A 21,368-nucleotide genomic window follows, 5' to 3' on the forward strand; every position below is an offset into this window, starting at 1 on the left:
TTAGTGTGTTTAGTGGTTATTGCAGTGTGTGTTGCAGTGTGTCAGACACTCTTGGAGTGACGTAGTAGCTGGTGCCTTTTGTTCCTGTCCTGGGAACAGCGTTTTGGGCACACCTTTTCAAATGTATAATAGATTGTTCAAACAAGTGACATGTGTCTTCCACATTGTGTTTGTCAATTTCGTAAGTGGTCCCCATATTTCTCCATAAAAGGAAATGGGTACTCAAATGTTGTACTTGTTGTACTTGTGATAAGACTGCCCCCTGCGGGGAGGCAGGGGATTCTGAAATAAAGATGGCTGACTGATAACACCAGAACCGGCGTCTCTCTGAATATTGATATAATATTGCATGGTGTCAGAGTAATGAAAACAATACGCAATGAAACACAGAGAGATGACACGTTGGCAACTTTGAAAACAATAGTGAAACATGGATGGCCAGAGAACATAAAGGAGGTCCCTGTCAAAATCAGATAATTCTGGAACTACAGAGATGAACTCTGTGAAGTGGAGGGACTAATGATGAAAGGAGACAAGATCATAATACCACAACAGCTGCAAAAGGATATGCTAAAGGCAATACATGCTGGACATTTTGGCATAGAAAAGTGTATCACTACTGCAATGTAGAAACACTCTTTTACAAGTAAAAGTCTGGTAAACAGAGGGTGAAACTGAAACCCTCCTCTATCTTGAGATTGTAATTAGTATTTGCCTATACTGTCTGAGAATTTGCTTCACAATACGAGATGGGTGAAGAACCTGACCAGCCATTTGACCAGGCAGGATGCGGGGGTTTATGTGTAAATACTTCTTATGTGCTTCTTTTGTAAGCAGCCCAAATGGCACTGAGACTGCACAGGCTGAAATCCCCTTCATTGTGCCTGTGTGTGTGTGTGTGTGTGTGTGTGTGTGTGTGTGTGTGTGTGTGTGTGTGTGTGTGTGTGTAAAGGAAAAAAAAAGAATTCCCTCCAAAAATTGAAACAAGGATTTGTTTTTGTTATTTACCATACAACGTATATAGGGCTTTGGCTTAAAGACAATGGGGGGTTATATCACTCGAAGACAACACAGCTGTGGCGTCTATAGGTGACTACCTATTGGTACGTATGCTCTCATACTTGTTCCAGTATCCTTCTCAGTTTCATTTGATGCATCTTGGCAAACACAAGCCGAGGGAACTACAGTAATTGTTAAGGTTGATGGAGAGATGCAGCCAAAAAAGTCCTAACCAATTATAATAGGTTATAACGTTTTCACACAGAAACCCCCAAATAGATTTGTTCCACAGAAAATCCCACCAAATAGTGTAACCATTTCTGAAAACTGAGCTTTCCATGAATTTATTTGAGATAATGGTTTAAAAAATAACTTTTTAATAACTCAATGTTTATGTTTATTGTATGAGTACAATACAGTACAATACAAAACAATACAACAAATTGTATTTAGTAACATAGCCTACAATATATCCAACGAGAAAAAGAAAACAAAAAGAGAAAAGTATGTATTTTATATACCGTACAAATAAAACGCTTTGAGAAATGTTAAAGTAAACATCTGAAAATCCCCTGCAGGACCCTGTATTGAGTGTGCAAGAGATTTAGATACTTATTCCTTTTCATTGCTTTATTTTTGAGCGGTGCACACCATCTCCAATGAACAGCTACAGTATATATGTATGTATCCCTATCTCCGAGTATCACCTATTGCCCTAGCCTCACGTAGCAATACTAATATCACTGCATGGATATTCTAGTCCCTCTCAGATTTGTTCTGCAATGTCACACGCCATATTTGAATACTGGTTGGTTATAGCCTGGTTCCAGACGAATCTGGTTGGCTCGTCACCACTCCAGCTGTGGAGTCCCCCTGAGAGGGGACAGACTTAATCTGCCTGGGGCAATATGCATTGCAATGGTAGATGAAGGCTGGATATGTGAGGCTACTATTGACCCCTGCAGCATGCTGATTGGTGGGTCACAGGAGGGGTCAAGCGCTTAAGTCAACAACTGTGCTTGACTCCAAGGCATGCACGCACACGCACACACACACACACACACACACACACACACACACACACACACACACACACACACACACACACACACACACACACACACAGTCACACACACACAAAGGGCCAACAGGTTCATACACAAAGGGCCAACAGGGTCATACACAAATGGCGAGAAGCAACCTCGCCCTAGACGGCAGACTGCTGGGTGAGCGCTGGCGCTTTGTCATGGGGGGTCAGATCAACATATGGTATGAATTCTGTACTGGCCATATATGGAGTGTGTCTTGAGTGTACAAGGTTTGATGAGGTCAGATCAGCAAGAGTTGCTGGCCGGCTCCATATAGAATGCAGATATAGGTGTCGGTGATGATCCAGTCTTCTCCATGTATGGTTATCCAGGGTTAGATGAGGTCAGTGTAGCGATCTTCATATTATGGAGATAGCCATATATGGTGGCGTGACGTGTCACGAGGCGTGATGTCATGAGGCGTGACCATATATGGAGATCTAAGGGTCTCCATGATGTCACGAGGCTTGATGGATTGTCAAGTGGCAACCATATATGGTGGTGTGACAGACGGATGCGATCATATATGGTGGTGTGACGGACACGAGACGCAGGATTTCATAGTAAATGCGACCCTCGGTCGCAATAACAAAGTATAATAAAGTAGGCCTAGCCTATATTTGCACCGCTCAATTTGCACAGGTGTTTGTTAAAATACTACAAACAATACCAAGTAAAGAAATAAGGGGGCTGAAATAAATAAAAAAATAACATTGAATGTTGTTATTACACTTTAAATACCAGTTTGAAAACATAAAACATATTTTTCTGTTAAAATCTACACTTTATAGTAGGCTACCTATTTCGAATGTCGATAGAAGTTTAATTGGATAAGAAAAATATTGCTTCTTTAAAATCCAAAAAAGCAAGTATAGTTAAAAATACAAAATAGTCTAAATATCCGTAAACGATGATCAAGGACAAATCTGTAAAAGTCCTGCCAAAGATTATATATGATGACTAAAAAGCCCTTTAGTGCGTCGTACGAAGTTGTCGCGTGCCAGAAAGAGCTGATCTACAAGCTAACAACGCGCCGCAAAGGGACGCGTTGTTAGCTTGTAGATCAGCTCTTTCTGGCACGCGACACCCTACGACGATGACATAACTTCCGGTGCTACTTTTTCTATTTTTTTCCCCTCCTCTCCCCCCACCACCACCATTGGTACAACGACATAGAGGCTGAGAGGAGGCGGTGACAAGTCTGGAGGAGAATGTTTTCATTCCAGTGGTCTGTTGTTTAGTTTAGAAATATTACAGTACGTCGTGCAGAATAAATAACCGCCGAGCAAAAAAAAGGGGGATTTTTCGGGAGCACGTCGTCGTCCCGTTCCAAGAGAAAACAATACATTATTGATGTTGTTGTTGTTAGCCAGCCAGCTAACATCAGCTGAAATCTCGTTTAGCTAGCTGCTCTAGCTAATCGTCACCACCACCATCACCGTCCGTCGCCTGTAGCTATAGTAGCGCAGCTCAGCTGTGTGCATCATCGCCCTGTCTTCCTGCCATGGGGAACGCAGCGACGGCCAAGAAAGGCAACGAGCAAGAAAGCGGTGAGTTGTTTTACAAAACAATGATCGTAGAGATGCACCAGCTTTTAGTTGGTGGCGGCGCCGAAGAAGAGCGTCGTTTAGCCGTTTTGTTGGCACAGTTGAAGAACACGGCCTGCAGAGAGAGGATCATCTTTTGGTGGGGCAGCAGCCAGCTAGCTAGCAGGCTGGTTTAGCTGGGTATTACAGTTACAGGACCCCCTTGTTGGCCGAAAAGGGACCCCCTGGCTGTACCACGACTAGGTTTAGCTCGAAGGCAGTGGCCTTTCGCGTCCTAAATCAAATAATCAATCAATAATGTAGTGTTATAATGTGACACTGGGGCAGCACAGTCAAGTCGAGTGTCACCGTTAGAACACACTCACACTGTCAGCTGTTTTATTCATGCAGTGGTTTCGAAGAGACTTCAGTGGTGAGATGCTTTCAAATTAGCGTGCCACTGTACGAGATGGATATCTAGCATTTAACGGCTGCAGGAAGGGCACAATGTTGTCGCTCACTCACTACGTTTCTTGTTGCCAACGGCGGGGGTTAGCTGTTGTTCCCAGCAAGATAACATCAGCAGTTCTGTCTGTTGTAGCTGCAGTGAAAGGCCTGCCTAACACCAACAGGTATTTGGTAGCTAGTTAGCGATTAGGCTAGTTAGCTGATATTGATTTAGCTGAAGCAGCTGCTATTCATTGATTTCCGTTCTTAGTTTATAGTCACCAGATTAAGGATTGTATGATATAATAACAAACTTGCTGTCAAGCAACCGTACATGTATATAGTCAGATACTCTTGCAGCAACTGCCAAACAAAATTTACACTTGGCAATCCATATTCTTTGAGATCCACTCCCCTTTACAGTAAATCAAAAATATTAGGGTCACTGCTTTATTTGACATTGTGTCATTGTATCATTGTGATGATACTAAATGTATTTGTGGATGGATTCTCCTAAATGAGCTGTACACAAATTGAAAATAAATGTTGCATTATCCAGATTGCGCTCTCTTGCTCTCATCCTGTTACCTGAATGAAAGCAATAGCCAGAGGGCAATATGTTGTTTTGAATGCTTTTGTCAGTAATGACCGAGCTAATCCACTAAACCTGCCTTGTGCCTTGTTGCCTGTCTAGAGAATCCTGGTCTTAACTTGCTCTCTCATTGGCAGTTGTCTGTGTTGTTGCACAGACCTGTGGCTAGGTTTTTACAAGGAGGAGCTGTGCTTGTGTACAGTAACATCATTTCTGATGGAAAGTTAAAACATGCTTTAGATTAGATGTTAAGCCTAGGTGAAGGTGTGTTAGAAGGAGAACCCAGGTTCATTTTCGTCACAAGATGTAAATTTAAAATTTAAATTTACATTATAATGGCATTCAGAGCAATTTACTAATTTACATTGAGTGCCACATTAGCATCATCGTAATTGACTAGCACACACACTAGTCCGGCAGTCGGGGTTGTGGAGTGGGAAATTTGGTATATATAGTCATTTTTATTGGTCTAAAATAGTGACTATATACATACATTCGTAAATCCACTTGCTGACCGGTCGGTATTGAGCAATTTTTTTTATAGGTGTTCATATGTGTGCAAAAATGTCATGTGATGACATTTTTGCCTTATATAGGATGCTATGGTAGGGACCATAGCATCCTATATAAGGCAAAAATGTCATACATTTCAAACTTTACTGATGCTTTAAGTAGCATGTGACATGTCAAACTAGGGGGGTTTCATGATTCTGAATCCAATCCAAGCATTAGTTTTGCGCTAAAAACAACCATAGCCACTTGCCCAAATGTGTCTAAAATGTGCTGACCTCATCACATTTGTCATGACGGCTATGGACGTTCTTTGCCCAAGGAGTGTTTTTTTGGGCAAAACTAATGCTTGGAATGGATTCAGAATCATGAAAACCCCCTAGTTAGAAGTTTGACATGTCACATTCTACTTAAAAGTTTTTGCCTTATATAGGATGTTTAATGGTAGGGTAAAAATTTCTCAATGCTGACAGCCGGTCAGCAAGTGGATTAATGAATGTATGTGTATATAGACAATATTTTAGGCCAATAAAAAAAATCTATACCAAATTCCCCACTTTAAACAAAGTGTTGGCTGCCGGACTACACTGCAAGTGGCCAGGCCAGTAGTACGGACTACAAATGCTATTGAAATGAAGCATGAAGAAGACTGGGCTCTCTCAAGAATTACATTGTTGTTTTCCCACCAGAGAGCTGGGTGTCTGGGTCAGAGTACTTTGAAATGTAGTCTGTTTCTGAATACAAATTACTTGGTAATTGAAGTTAGTAATTTAATCCCTTGGATTACAAAAAAATCTAATCTGAATACAACATACATTATTGCTAATCTAACATTGACAATATATTGAGATGGATTGAGAAAGGATGCCCAGACTGTTCTGCTGAATTTTTGCAGTGCGGTTGAAAATTGGCATATTATAATTTATACAAAAATACAGTCAAGCGTCCTTGTCAAATGTAACCATAATCTAATTACACGTTTTCCAAATTTAATCTGGGTTGATTATCGTTACTTCTTTTCCATAATCTGTTTATGTAATAATCCTGATTGCATTTAGTCAGTTACTACCCAATCCTGGTTATCACCCGTCGCAAGGCTAATTAGAGGGCGTTGTTGTCCTTCCAATATCTTATCAGTACTTTAGGCACCACAGCCATGCAATGTTTTCACATTAGGCCTAGAAGGTTCTACGGTTTTAGTGTGTTTTGCATATTTTACAGAAAACACGGTTGTGCATGAACAAGAAATCATATATTATTTTTAAATTAAACCAATTCAACTAGCACAATAAACAAATGCAGTTGGATGTTCATAGGGGTGCAACAGTTAATCAAACAAATTATTTTTAATTGATTATGAAAAATAACAGATTATTGAAAAAAGAAAAATGGTGGGATCTATTCTTTTAAACAAAAGCAAAGATAGACTTACAAGCTGCAGATCGTCTTTTTGCAATAAAAAAAAAATCAATTAGAAGTTATTCACGCAATTCATTGATATATAAAAGATACAACAAATTATCAAAAATAAATAAATAAAAAGTTATTCAGCCCGCTGCAAGCAGAGCACTTGTACAGGAAGCTGCTAAACTCTAATGTATGTGGTTAGCCAAGACAAGCATCACACACTGCACTTCACTGCATACAGGAAGTGTTTGTCAGTCCATGACTTAAAGTCAAAAAGCACCACTGTAGCTGTGAGCTTGCTTTGTTAGTCACACGCCTGGGAAATAATTGTGTGAAATGGCCCAGGGGAAGGATCACACCTTTCTTAAGCTGGACGACTTCGCCAGCCGACTGTTCCACCGATATCGCAAGGGCAGCCATGATCAGAAAGGACACGAGAGTGACCTGCCTTATGTCTCTGAGTTCACCATAATTTGGGATAAGTCGAGTAAGTGTGTTGTGTTGGAAACTTGTGTTTGATAGTTTATACCAAAAATCTTTCTAAACATCCACTTGACCAAATTCATTTTAAAGCATGAAGGATTGGAAATAAACCCAAATTATGTGTAATGAAATTGTTCTACGTTTTCAGTTTTCACTGGTGTCTCAGTTTCTACTGGTTATAGTTTGTTGTTATAGTTTCTTTTTTTTATCTGCCGGAGACAGGATTCTCTTAACTTCCTCTTAACGTTCAAAATGTTTTCTAATGAAGGTTACGTAAGATCACTTCACAGGCCTTTAAGAATTCAAGAAAGAACAAAGAAGTCATTCAGTCTGTTATAATTGTTATGATTGGAGTTTGTAAAAGAAAAAATGGCTATTCCGGATCAACCAGGAAGTCGAACTAGGGCTTAATTGAGAGTTGTGTCAAACTGTCAATATGTTACTTTGGTTGCTCTGTTGATGGCCTGTGCTCGGGAGCAATGGGCCCAAGTTGGTCTGAAACCTTCTGTGGGACAGATTACTGTGTACTAGTGCAGAACATTGATGGTGCTTCAGTTTTCTTCAGTTTCTCTCCTCATCATAATATGTTGTCCTGGCATTTTCTCTGCTATTTCTATTCCTAAGTATGAAATGTCTTAACGTGTTATACGTTTTATTTTGTAATCTTTGTTGCTTTTTCGTTCTTTGTCACAGCTGTTCTTGTTGTATCAATGTTCGCCAGGGTAGGCCAATGAGAACTGTAGATATTCACAATAATTAATTTAAAGAAATGCTTGGGAATTAAGACATTCTGAGCCTAACTACAGAGAACTACAATGTTGATTTGACTTACAATTTAGCTTTTTTAACAATGTCAAATAAATTGAAACAATATTTACGTTTGTTTTTAGGCTACATTCTTTCATCATGGACATAAGAAAAAGATATAAACAACATCCATAATAGCCTAATTCATAATTATTTCATTTACATGGAAGGTGTACATTGTCGTCTTCAATGTCATTTTGTTATATGTTGCATCTAATTCACGTGACTATAATGTTCTTGTTTTTTTGCACTTCATAAACTTTTCTTCCCTTTCTTTCTCCTCCATTTCCATCCATGTGGGTGAATGTTCCTGCAAACCCTTGGTGAACTGTAGAGACTTTTGGTATGCTTATTTCTCCATAAGCTTTCCTAAATCACAGAGAGAACATTTTGTGTGTACCTTACTTTGTCACAGCATCATAGGCCTTATATTTTTTGCCTAAATATGCCAACATTTTGTCCAACAAAGTCTTGTTTGGGTCTATTTACTAGTCTACCTGTTAGCTGTTATACAATATAGCTTATACACTTACAGATATACAGATACACATACAATTACAATTCAGGCTGCATGTACCACAGCAATTTGACCAAGATGCATTATGTTTCTCTGTGACTATGGACAGCTCATGTGTCTGCTGTGATTTTCACTTTGCACTGTCTTTCTAATGCCTGCTCTGCAGACCCAGTTATGCTCTGCCTTTTGGTCTTTCTCAGCTTATTTTATATTGCTGTTTTCCCCTTAGCAATGTTTGAAAGGGATGCAGAATATTCTCTTTGAATTGGCCCGTTCTGTTAAGCCCACAAGAGCTCTTTGCATCTCTTTATCATTTTGAATTGCCTGCCTTGGTGTTTGGATTTGTTTTATAAAGGATTTTCCCTCATTGTCAAATACAGTACTACTTCTTCATCTGTACTTGACATTGCCCTAATCTTATGTACAGTATGTATGCCCTGTAAGTTATGTGGGTATTTGAGTAGAACGGTTTCCCTCCCTTAAACATGTTACCTGCCAAGTTAGCTATTCTGACAATAGCCCATATCATCATCCTAATTATTGTCCATGTTTTGTCACTTTTTTAGTGAAAGAATTCTTAGCCAAAGCCAAAGAAGATTTTCTAAGAAAATGGGAGAGTCCACCACAGGTAAAATAAATAAAATTAAGTTCTGCGTGGCCATTTTGCCTCATTTGCTTTGCTGGTTTGTGTAACGATTCAGCCACTTCCTTTACTTCAAAACATTTCTTATAATATAGATTTGAAAGCATGACTTGTATTGTGCCTTAAAAGGGCCTTGCAAGTTTTTTTCTTTTTGTTTCAGTTTTGTTTTCTTAACAAAATACAGTATACCTAATGCCAATGGTGTCCAATCAAAACATTTCTTCTCAACTTAAGCCTAAATTTCTCTGCCAACTTTTACATACCTCAGTGGATATGACTTGTGTAAATATTGCGTATAATGTGCTAGACAGATACTGTATACGAACATAAAATATGTCTGATTTTAATGACAACATGTTTCCTCAGAGCACAACTGGCCTGGATGACTTTGAAAGGCTCAAGACCCTTGGCACGGGCTCGTTTGGGCGAGTCATGCTCGTCAAACATAAAGCAACAGACCAGTTCTTCGCCATGAAAATCCTGGACAAACAGAAAGTGGGTGATGGTTTTGAAATGAAATAATGTTGTGGCCATTCTGAGCTGAATCTGTGCAGTGATACTCTGTTTGTTGCTGATCTGTCAAAAGCATGACATTTTTGCATCAGTTTGATTCATTAACACCATTTTGTTGCTAAACGCTGCACCTCACAGAAGGAAATGGAAAGTTTCGTCTCGTGTATCGGTACATTTCAAATGTGGTACAACTGAAAACCTCAGAGGCGCTTCACACACGTGCTTCTTTATGGAAATACTGAAGTGCAAGTCTTATACGGTCATTAGCATGTCTTCACTACATGGACGTTGATGGATGGAATACATTTTATCCAGTTCCATTGTTCATAAGTTAACCCATTTGAAAGTTGCAGAAAAAGAGCCATTTCTAAGTATGGTTTTTGGACTGTCTGCCTTTGATTTTCTGACATTTTGTAAACTGACCTTTATCAGTCCATCAAACACACACTTCAAAAGTCACACAACACTATTTTCAAAAGGCCCTCGGCTGGAAATGGCGTAGCTTTACTCGATGTGGCACTAGTAGCTAGCAGAACAAATGTACAGATCTCCAAGATACATCCAAATGATATGATAACACCTGTGCATTCTGTTCATGTTTGTGTGTGTTTATGAATTATATTTTGGCAGGTGGTGAAACTGAAGCAAATAGAACACACGCTAAATGAGAAGAGGATACTGCAGGCTGTCTCCTTCCCCTTCCTCGTCAGATTGGAGTACTCCTTCAAAGTACACACTTGCCTCTGTTCTAACTACTGTAGCTGATAACATGGAACACTTTACCATGCTCCCTATTTGTTTTGTGAAGGTCACCTAGTGCATGAAACTTCAACTGTTTCAAAAGTATTCAGTACAACTCAAGATGCGCGGATCGAGTTCCGTTTTATCAGCCAGTTATATACTGCATATTAGAACATCATATATGTTTACTGTATCTACCGTGTTCAGTTTAGCAAAAAACATCACATCAACAGAGAAAATGCACCATTGTTTGGTAGATTATTTATTGTTTATTTAATTAAAAGAAGGAATGCCAGCACTCATTGACTGTCCTTTTTCACATGTTTATTTACCTCTGACGAAGGGCCATCTGGCCGAAACGTGTATGTTGGCTCGTGGTAAATACTGTGCAGGAGGATGCTAAACGCACACCAGTCTTAGTAGTGGTGCCAGCTCACGGCAGAAACATCTAAAGAGTTAATTCTTAAAAAGACAAAAGAGTGGCTGCACACACTGATAGCCAAAGAGCCGATTATTTATTAGGATGCGTTTCGGCAGTACAACTGTCATACCCTGAAGAAGGCAGTTGTACTGCCGAAACGTTGGTTTTTACTCTGCATCCTAATAAATAATCGGCTCTTTGGCTATCAGTGTGTGCAGCCACTCTTTTGTCTTTTTAAAGGGTAAGACCACTTTTTTTTAGGTTTGAGTTGTGCAAGTTACCTTGCCATGATGTAACTCCACATGTGGACAAGAAATTAAAAAATATGTTCCAGTGATCAGAATTGATAATTCAAAATATGCTCCTCATTGATTTACATTGTATGCTAAAACACTCTCAAAGTCACTCTTTTAGTACGTAAACAAACACAAACAAAGTTGATTCAGACAATATGGAGCTTCACCAAAATTCATGTGGTTTTATTTTTTCATAAAAATGTTAACGTCCTGTTGATTTTACTATTTGAAGATCTGGATCCCGATCCACGGATCCAGTCCGGGTTTTCTTCCCAATAAAATGGACAAATCAACAGGAAGTTAACATTTTTATGAAAAAATAAAACCACATGAATTTTGGTGAAGCTCCATATTGTCTGAATCAACTTTGTTTGTGTTTGTTTACGTACTAAAAGAGTGACTTTGAGAGTGTTTTAGCGTACAATGTAAATCAATGAGGAGCATATTTTGAATTATCAATTTCTAATCACTGGAGCAGTTATTTTGTATTTCTTGTCCACATTTGGAGTTACATCATGGCAAAGTAACTACACAACCCAAACCTCAACAAAAGTGGTCTTACCCTTTAAGACTTAACTCTTTAGAGGCTCGTGGTAAATAGACATGTGAAAAAGGACATTCAATGAGTGCTGGCATCCCTTCTTTTCCCATCCCTTCTTTTAATTGAGCATCTTTGAGCCTTGCACCTACAAGAATTCACTCTTCTAAATTGGAATGTTGTGGGTTTTCTGCTTCGGCAGTCTTGTTTTTCTCTTATTTATTGTTTATTTGCCATCATGAAAGACACACGTGGAACTGAAAGTAATACTGGAGATATTGAAATCTCTCACTCTTGTCTAACAGGACAACTCAAATCTATACATGGTGATGGAATATGTTCCTGGTGGAGAAATGTTCTCCCACCTCAGACGCATCGGGAGATTCAGGTACTGGTCTACACGTGGAAGGTAGGGGATATTCAGCCGTCGGCCCTCCGATCTATCATCTACCCCATTTGATTGGTTTGATTAGGTTTTGCACTGTTAGTAATAGCATAGTTATGTCTAGGTATTTATTGGTTTGTTGAGGCAGAGAAGAAAAAACAAAGGGCACCCAAGGGCGTAATAGCGTTTCATTTAAAAAATCCTGTCTGACGGCTGAATATCCAGTTATCCACTCATTCATTCAAAAAGCCTTTGTCACCAAGGTGGCGACAGGTCCCTAGAGTAAAATGCCTTAAATGTTGTTTAAATTCTAAACTATTTAATAAGGCTTCATATAGCCTTTAAATCTTGCATACAAAGTCTTTAAAATGTAATTGTTGAACTGTTTTTCTAGAAGGAGCATGAAGTGCTTATGCAAGCTATTACGTTTTTGTCTTTGCTGGTTTAATGTGGCGTCTGTCTCTTAATTTTCCCAGTGAACACCATGCACGATTTTATGCAGCTCAGATAGTACTCACCTTTGAGTACCTCCACTCTTTAGACCTCATCTACAGAGACCTGAAGCCCGAGAACCTGCTCATAGATCAACATGGGTACATTCAGGTACGTTGTCAGTGATATGTGCAGTGAGTGTATGTCCAGTAGGAATATTAAAAACTGCCCTGGGCAGTGCGCACCCCCCGCGTCTCCGCCTCCCCGTTCTTCTGCCCCTTTTTCCATACGGTTGTCACGTTTTCGTTTTACTTTATACCGTAAAGAAGTCTTAGTGTTTTTCTGGGTTTATCCTCGTAGCAGTTTTTGTATTGACCTATTTACAAATGTCAATCAAGCTGGTTTGTTAAATGTAGGCTATATAATTGTACATATGTGGTGCAGCGGTAGACTATATTAATGTCTGGAGTTATTAATGCCTGTAGTTATATGTACATAGCCTACTTTATCCGCAGGATTCAGTGTTTTGGCCCAAACTATCATTTAAACAGCATAACAATATAATTTGAAAATGTATAGATGTCTCTTCAACAAATGGGAGCCAGTGGCAGGCTTTTTCCTAATTCAGTGTTTTAGGCAAAGCGATGCAGGCCTAATTATTATATTATGTTCATTCCATACCAAAACTCTGTCGCGTGCGCGCAAGTGTGTGTGTGTGGGATTCTGATCTGTCATCTCTGCGTGTGTTGACACTATACACACACACGCAGAAGAACTGGGAGGTGGAGGCGCGGGGGGGTGCGCTGCCCGGAGCAGTGTGTTAACCAGGTCTTCGCACGTTGCTCAGTCAAACGGCCAACAATGGGTCGCGCCACAAAATAACTGTTCAGTGAGAGAGTCACTACAAAGGAGAGACATGGAATAATTAGAATGCAGTTCAATTAAATGCAATTTGTCTCAAGACACACCAACAATAATATCGAGACATTGTAATAACAAGTAATTGGTCTGTAATCGCCAAGCTCCAAAGTCTATTATGTCATCATGAAGCCACTAACATGCAAATCCACAGTAATATACAGTAAAAATGTGATGATGATGATGTTATGCTGCTTCAGGTCACAGACTTTGGCTTTGCCAAGAGAGTAAAAGGCAGGACCTGGACATTGTGTGGAACCCCTGAGTACTTGGCTCCAGAGATCATCCTCAGCAAGGTAAGCCAGCCATGTTCCTGCAGAACCCGCATACAGAGATGTTCCTGTTTCATTTACTCATATTCTTGGTTTGTTTGCACCTTAAAGGATCATATCACTCATTGACAATCTTATCTTGTTATAATTGGTCCTTATACATTATGACAAGTAGAGGTGGAATATGGGCAGGTCATAAATGTTGGCCAAACCTGCCTACTGGTAGGCAGGCTTCTGAACTGCCAGCCCTCCTCTGAGACACAGACCAAGTATCTTAAATATGAACATTGGTGAGGACCAAGATGGGATGAAGATGGGGTGTTACTATTAGCCAAGAAAAAAAGCCCTTTAATATTTTATGTTCTTTCTTTTTTCTTCTAGGGCTACAACAAAGCTGTGGACTGGTGGGCCCTGGGAGTCCTGATCTATGAAATGGCAGCTGGTTATCCTCCCTTCTTTGCAGATCAGCCTATCCAGATCTACGAGAAGATTGTATCTGGCAAGGTGCTGACAGTAGTGATGCAACGGTTCTTAATAATATTGTACCGTATGTTAATGCCATCCACGGTTGGATATGCACTTGTTAAAGTTCCCATGACATGGCCAGAAGCCATCATATTTGGTCCTAATTGGCTCTGAAAACAGTCAGCTAGGCCGAGGCATATTATTGATCTTGATTGGCATTTACAGTAGCGAATGAGATGAGGTTATGAGTGAGCGACGGTGAAAGCCTGTTGTGCTTTTGATCTCGAGCTATAGAAACTAAACTAGTGGCTGTAGATGTAATGTGAATCAAAGAATAGCTTAGATGAGATATTCTACAAGCATCATTGTGAGTTTGTAGATTATCTATTTAAGACATGATACACCGTCCGATAAAGAAATGATCGTATCTTTAGCCTGCATTTTCGTCTAACCAAGGTAGTGTGATTTCATCTCAATTCACTCTGGCTTGAGCTCGTTTTAAAAGTTGAGTTATTTCCAAAACAACAGTTCGAACAAAATACTCTTGGTCAGCACAGAGGGGCTGTTGTTAGCATAACATTTTTAAACCTAATCCAAAATGGAAACAAAAACAAGCCGGAGATATTTTTGACATAAGTGCATTCAGTCCATGATTGTCAGCATAGCGACTTTAGTGATAGTACTAGCTTAGTACTACTTAATGGAATGCTGCAAATTAGAGACCGACCGATATATATTTAACTTATTTTTTCTACAGGTATCAACAGTCGATTTGTCCTGATTTGTAACCACTTTCATCATCCCTATTTTGGGATTCCATTATAGATATATACACGTACAATGTTTTCAAAGATTTTTAAAAGTAGCTGATCTACAAGCTTGCTGTGTACCGACAGGTTGTGAGCTGGTAGATCGTCTGGTTTTAAAATGTGTTTAATACAGCAGTAAACTTTTATGTATATTTCATATTTACTTGTTCATTTTATAATTGAAGTTAAATGTTCTTTTCATATTCAGATCTGCCAACTTATACGAATTTTGAGTACCTGATACGCATTTTGACATCAAAGTATGCTGGTATGATTTGTCCCTCCAAAGTACGCACAAAAAGCACTTTACACCTCGTGAGTTTAATTGTGCAGTACTCAAGCTTACGTGCTGAGCAGATCTGCCAGCATCCGTGTCTCTCTCTGTCTCTCTTTAGCCAGATCCAAATACTCAAATTTCTGCCTCCTCCAACCCCAGTCCTCCAGCTTTGTTGAGGAGAACATGGTAACCTGCCGAAATCTGTGACAATCTTGTGGACTTCACTTATTTATAGAGGGTATCATCATCATACCCTGAAGTTATGCAGGAACACCTGAGTGGCAAAAAACTACTTTCTGGCCTACACACAGCCTACACATCCAAACAGAAATGTCCTATGTGATTGCATTAAGTTACGTTAAACTCACTTTGCCACTTTTTTGTCATTGTATGTTTGCACATGCATACATGCAGTATGTGAATATGTTCCTCTGCATTTAGCTCACTATCACTATTAGGAGCAGTGGGCGCTATTAGTTCAGTAATCAGCCCTCGAGGAGCAGTTAAGATTGAAGGGACACTTAATGACCTCAATGTGCATTATATGAGGTCCACAAGATTATCCCATATTTCAACAGGTCACCAATTTAACCATAACACCACCATACTGGAGGATGGATGAGGCAGACATTTGAGTAGTGGGGTGACTGGGATAAGATCTTTGTATCTCTCTGTGCCTTCCTCACTCCCTATGGCCCTCATGTATCAATGGAGTCTAAATTCTGCCTGAAATCTCAAGCGTGGGTTTTGGCGTACGCCCACCTCAACGTGGCATTTATCAAGTGATCCTATAGAGCTGATCCCAGTGTATTTTTGTTCGGAGCGTCCAACCGTCATTTAAATAACACGCCCTTAAATATTCTAGAGAACGCCCTGATTTTATAACATACGTAACATAACTGGAATTTGACCAAACAAACGTGTGGAAATCTAATAAGAAAAGAGTTTCCCCCTCGCTGCCTATCTTGTCCGTGTGCGCTGGGCACCCACACTGGAAAGAAACAGTAGTGTTTGGAAGTGTGCAAGTATTCTGCAGTGCCAGTGCACGTTAAAGCAGTCATGTAGGCGATCCCCCGTGAGTCGGACTGCTGTGAGTGATGCCACGTTAATGAGAGAGAGCCTGACAAGGCAGTCATAATCAACGTTTATTGGAGTGATTGATGAATGAATGCATGAACATATGGATGAAGGTGTGTGCTGGGTGGATGTCCATGAAAAGATTGAAACAGCGGCGCCCCCCCATCTCCCGAAAATGATCTCGCATAAGTGCTCAGTATATCTAATCCACATCTGCAATTTATCTGAATGACTGATGATTTTGGCCCCAACGCCTATACCATTGCAAATAAGCAAGCTATATGCTTGTCATTGTCACTTGGAAATAAAATAGGTGTGCACGTCCATTTATGCCAAAATCTAAATGTTATATTATCACAGGGATTATTTGTAGGCGCCTGATGTCACGCTGCGCTCCCGTGGTCAAAGACAGTAAAGCACTGTTTAAGCATCTAAACTTGTAACATTGTTAACATGTTATATTGTTTTTAATTGCTTGTACAGTTGGAAATATCCTACCAATTTCATATGACATATCGTTGATGTATCCCTTTCCAAAATATTTTACGTGTATTTATTAGTTTTATAGCTATACATTTTTGGAGTGAATACTTGTTTATATGCCTGTCAGCTGGTCAGACAATGCTGCTCCGCTTGTCTACGACCGAAAAACGGATGCAGACAAAATATACAACAGCTCCCGACCAAACGTGAGATTTGTCGTGGCGTACGTCAAAGTTCAAAGTCATGCTGGATTCTGGAATGATAAATGCCGAAAATGGGGGTGATTTCGCCGTACACCCATTTGTGGGTGTAAATCGCGTTGATATATGAGGGCCTATGTGCGTTTGTCAGTGTGGTGGTGGAAGAGTTGTTGCGATCTTGCTGGAAAATATATGCTTTACATGCTTAAATTATTGTTCCGAAATTACTATCCCTATCTCTAACCCTAACCTAAACGGGAGCACGGGAGCAGTGCATGTTCGCCAACCTTAATGCATGTTCAGGCTAACGGGACTTCGGATCTATGGGCAGTTCCCAAGTGCTCATGATGTGTTTCCTTGTTGCAAAAGTGTAGGTGGTGGCCTGCTGTTACTACTGTGCTGATAACCTCAGACCCCAAACATAAATGATAGCAATTCCATCAGAGCTAAAGAGAAAATGATGCCACACCAATAAATCGGCTATAAAGGAATGTTTAGCATGGTATATAATTATAATATAAATGCAGGCCACAACCAAGCCGTAGCTCACAAGCTCAAATTGTGTGTGTGTGTCTGCATGTGCGCATGACTACCTTTTGACTTTGGGATGTCTAGTGTTGATGAACAGGTGAGAGGTCTGACTGTATTTCTTATCTTTTACTTGCATGTAGGAAATGGGTATAAATGTGCATTAGGGCTGGTGATGCATTGCTGATGTGTGTTGAATCATTAGGCTCTGTGCCTACTGTTGTCCCAGGTTTCCAGCTTTGTTTGATTGGCTGGGTGCAGGTTTGAACCAGAAACACATGACACCTTCACATGAGTCTCCAGTTCAAATCTGCTGAGTCGATCAAAGCTATGGGCAGCTGAACTGGAATAGGAGATGAGCAAGCCACCTCCTGGAAACCCGGGACTACAGTGATGTGCATGGTTTATATAACTTATCAACATGATATTGTAATTGATAATGATATCGAACACAACATTTTTATTACTCAGAATAAGAAGCTGATTCATACGTTGAATAACTTGGCGATATGGAGGCGAGCGGGAAATTACCATGTTCAAAGCGAGGCGGAGCGGACGTGGCGCGAAAGCGCATGTGTGGTACTCAAAAAATGTTCCCATGGTTGGCAGGTCTGTATATCGAAGTTTAAAATTAATGCTTTATTTGAATCTGTCCAAATAAAATAAAAAAGTCCCCCCCCCCCCTGGTTATATCGTCGTTAAAATGTGGTGTATGTCTCCAAAATCGGCATCGGACCCAAAGATCTGGAATCGGTCGAGCTCTACTCCAAACCCAGCTTTATTTCAACACGTGGTGGAATAAAGCTTGTTTGAAGCATTCAGTTAAGGGTCTCGTATCGTCCATATTTTATAACCAGCACTCCACATCTTCTTGACTCCCATAGGTACGATTCCCCTCTCACTTTAGCTCTGACTTGAAGGATCTGCTGAGAAACCTGCTACAGGTAGACCTGACAAAGAGATTTGGAAACTTGAAGAATGGCGTGAACGACATCAAAAACCACAAGTGGTTCTCCACAACAGACTGGATCGCCATCTACGAGAGGAAGGTAGGTCTCGACTATTGTTCACGAACGTGATTATATTTATTTGCTTGTTTATTGCTTCCCTTTGAAATTAGATCCACCATTTTGGGGTGAAAAAAATGTGTGTTATATGTGTGATAATTGTAAGTGGTGTCCTCAGTTTAGTTATCTTCTGTATTTTCAGGTCGAGGCCCCCTTCATGCCAAAGTGCAGAGGACCAGGGGACACAAGCAACTTTGACGATTACGAAGAGGAGGACGTTCGCGTCTCAGATACAGAAAAATGTGCAAAAGAGTTTGCTGAATTCTAGTGAGTGGGAAAGCCCCTTCAGGGCTCACATGCATTTGGATATTTTTTGCACTCTTTTGAGGGTGAAGGTGGAGCTGAGACCATCATATGTTCAAAACAATTGCCTAGTTCCTTCATTCCACAAGGCTGAATGAAGTCCTTCTTGCCATGATCCTTGTTGCGTGCATCTAGCACCCTAACCTATACACAGGCACATCATGCAGACACCCCTTGTGCTGCAACACAAAATTACTAGACCATGTGTTTTTATCTCTTGATTTCCTGTTCTGTTCTTTTTGTTTTTGATTTGTTTTTTGTTTTACATTTGCCGCTTTTTAGAATTTCCTCCCTCCTCCCTTTTATTTAAGTTCAGGTGATTATGTATAAAGCAAGACAAAACCAATTATCTACCCATTTCACAGTGGCACAAAGAGTGATTGATTGTATTAGCCGGTATTGCACATTTTGTGGTTTAAGTTTTTCGGGGGAAATAGAAAGGTTCCAATTCCTGCCAGTGAGTCTTGCCAGTTATTGTCTGTTACATGCCTGAGTGTATTTTAGGGTTTTGAATGAAGTGTAATGGCCCGGTCTATACTCTAAAACATTTTGCTGTCCTTAACAAGTAGAACCTTGTCTTTGTGCATATAGAGAAACACATATATCAGACATACGATTTTACAACACTTTATTTTTGTTTGTTTTTTTTGTTTTGTTTGTAAAGCATGACCAAAACTTTGACGAAATGGCAGTGAAGGAAGTAAGTGTTCAGCAGCACTGAATGATGTCTCTTGAAATTGTCAGTGTTTAGCTCTTGGGCATTCAGCTCTAAAAAGCGTGATTAGCACATTGTGGCAAGCCTAATTATTAAGCAGAAACATGTATGTGCTGTATTAGTTTTTATCAATTGTAGCATCGTTTTATCCCTGATCCAGTGATGGGGCATTTCCTTTTACCTCAGAATAGGTATGGTATTCAAATGAATATAAGAGATATATTTTTCAGGTACAACAGTCTCATCTGCCAGAAAAGAAACCAGTGGGCGGTTAAATATATTGCTTTGTTTCATACAATAGGTCATCTTTCTTTGGCATGTTCAAAAAATAATATTGTTTTGAAAGGTCTTTTTTTTTAACACATTGTTAAAATGTAAAGGTCAGTTTGTTGAAATGTCTCTTGCTCAAATGGTACGAAATTGCAGTTATACACAGTGTTTGTGTATATACTATGGAGTATGGACATACCGGTAGTATATTGACCACTTTGGGACATCTCTCACTTTTTGGTTTTTAACTGCTAAGATTTCAGAAGACATTATGTAACTGCCATATTTGTTTTACTTCCATTTCCCCCTGCATGGTAGTCTTCATCTGTTACATTTGGCCACAGTGTCACAACAAGATAACAGTGCCTGGAAAAGGTGTGTGACTCGCATCTCCTTTTTTTTCACTGGAGGAAAGAGTCTGCGTGTGATTTTGAGGCTTGTACATTTTGAGTGGTGGAAATGTTGGGAGGGTTGAATACTTCTTCAAGACACTGTAAAGATATATTGGCAAAGCCTAAAATTTAAGCTGTGATAGATATGTTTCTCTTTTGGTTCGTTTTCCCACAGAAATTGAGCATGACATGCCATTTAATTTGGCCCGTATTTTATTTTATTAAGGCACAACTGCTTTTATGCTATTTATTTATACTCTGTCGTCTAATTAATTTTACCATCTAAATGTTTAAACTTGCATAGTTCTCAATATGTATGAAGGTGCAAATGTTTTATTTACAGAAGTGTTATAAATGGTGACAATTTCATAATTATTTATTTGTACAATTTATTTTTCCATTTGCCCTTATGGAAATAAACATTAATATTTACCAGTCAATAGACATCAATTCTCTTATGCCTGAATAGGATCATATGTCAGTCATGTTTTAGTCCAAATCAAGTCATTTAACACGGTCATTAATTTCGCTCCCTTGTCTTCTCAGTCCACATTGTGCCCCATGCTTCATGGGCATTTCAATCTTGTTTTCCCAGATGCATAAAGGAAGGTGACCAGAATGTCATTGTGAAGCTTATAGGATCCATGATCGTTGTGATCTGGAAATGGTCTGAAAAATCCACTCGCTGGGAAATTAGCATGTTGCAATCGAAACTGCCTATGTGTGAAGTCTTTCCAGAAAATGTGCAGTAAATCCACAGCAATTCCGTGTCATTGTCCCCCCAATCCCCCCTCATCCCATGTGTGTAATGATTGTCGAAGTTATTTGATGTAAATGATGACAATTTTCTTTTCCTGAGCCACCTGACACTCTTTACAAAGGAATATCAGTTTATTTTTAACTTCTTTCACATGCCAGTATGGGCCATGATATGAAATATATATGTATTTAGTTTGTTGGATATTTTGCACAATGTCATTTAGAAGGCTGACACTTTTCCCACCCATATTTACTTGTATTTGCAAGGGAAGTATAACATACTTTGCTGTAGCAGATTTTATGTAACAAAGGATATATATGTCACTGTAATAAATTAAATTCTTTGTATTAAACACGATAATCGTTTTATTTAATTTGAGGAAAACTTGGTTTATATGCAAATGTTGCAGTGACGATATGATACATTTGTCCCAGTGTGGTTTAATCGTCTTCACCTTGTCATGTACCCGTTGTAGTTTGTACAGGTC

At 39.6% G+C, this 21,368-nt stretch overlaps 1 protein-coding gene across 3 annotated transcripts; it reads left to right on the forward strand.

Annotated features, from left to right (window-relative positions):
- Positions 1 to 3,258: 3,258 nt before the first annotated feature.
- On the forward strand, positions 3,259 to 21,235 carry prkacba (protein kinase, cAMP-dependent, catalytic, beta a; the record flags this gene model as incomplete). Of its 3 annotated transcripts, XM_079505039.1 has the most annotated exons (11): positions 6,906 to 7,056; positions 8,943 to 9,004; positions 9,386 to 9,514; positions 10,163 to 10,261; positions 11,834 to 11,916; positions 12,390 to 12,516; positions 13,464 to 13,559; positions 13,917 to 14,039; positions 18,259 to 18,423; positions 18,584 to 18,708; positions 20,717 to 21,235. In XM_079505039.1, coding segments are annotated over 11 exons (1,161 nt in total). In that variant the 3' UTR covers positions 20,718 to 21,235. The 3 variants fall into 3 exon arrangements, with proteins under 3 accessions (XP_079361166.1, XP_079361165.1, XP_079361164.1); XM_079505040.1 differs by lacking the exon at positions 6,906 to 7,056 and adding an exon at positions 3,259 to 3,637 and having other exon boundaries at positions 18,584 to 21,235; XM_079505038.1 differs by having other exon boundaries at positions 18,584 to 21,235.
- Positions 21,236 to 21,368: the final 133 nt, after the last annotated feature.

This window comes from Electrona antarctica, assembly GCF_951216825.1.
Source record: "Electrona antarctica genome assembly, chromosome: 7".
NCBI lineage: Eukaryota > Metazoa > Chordata > Actinopteri > Myctophiformes > Myctophidae > Electrona > Electrona antarctica.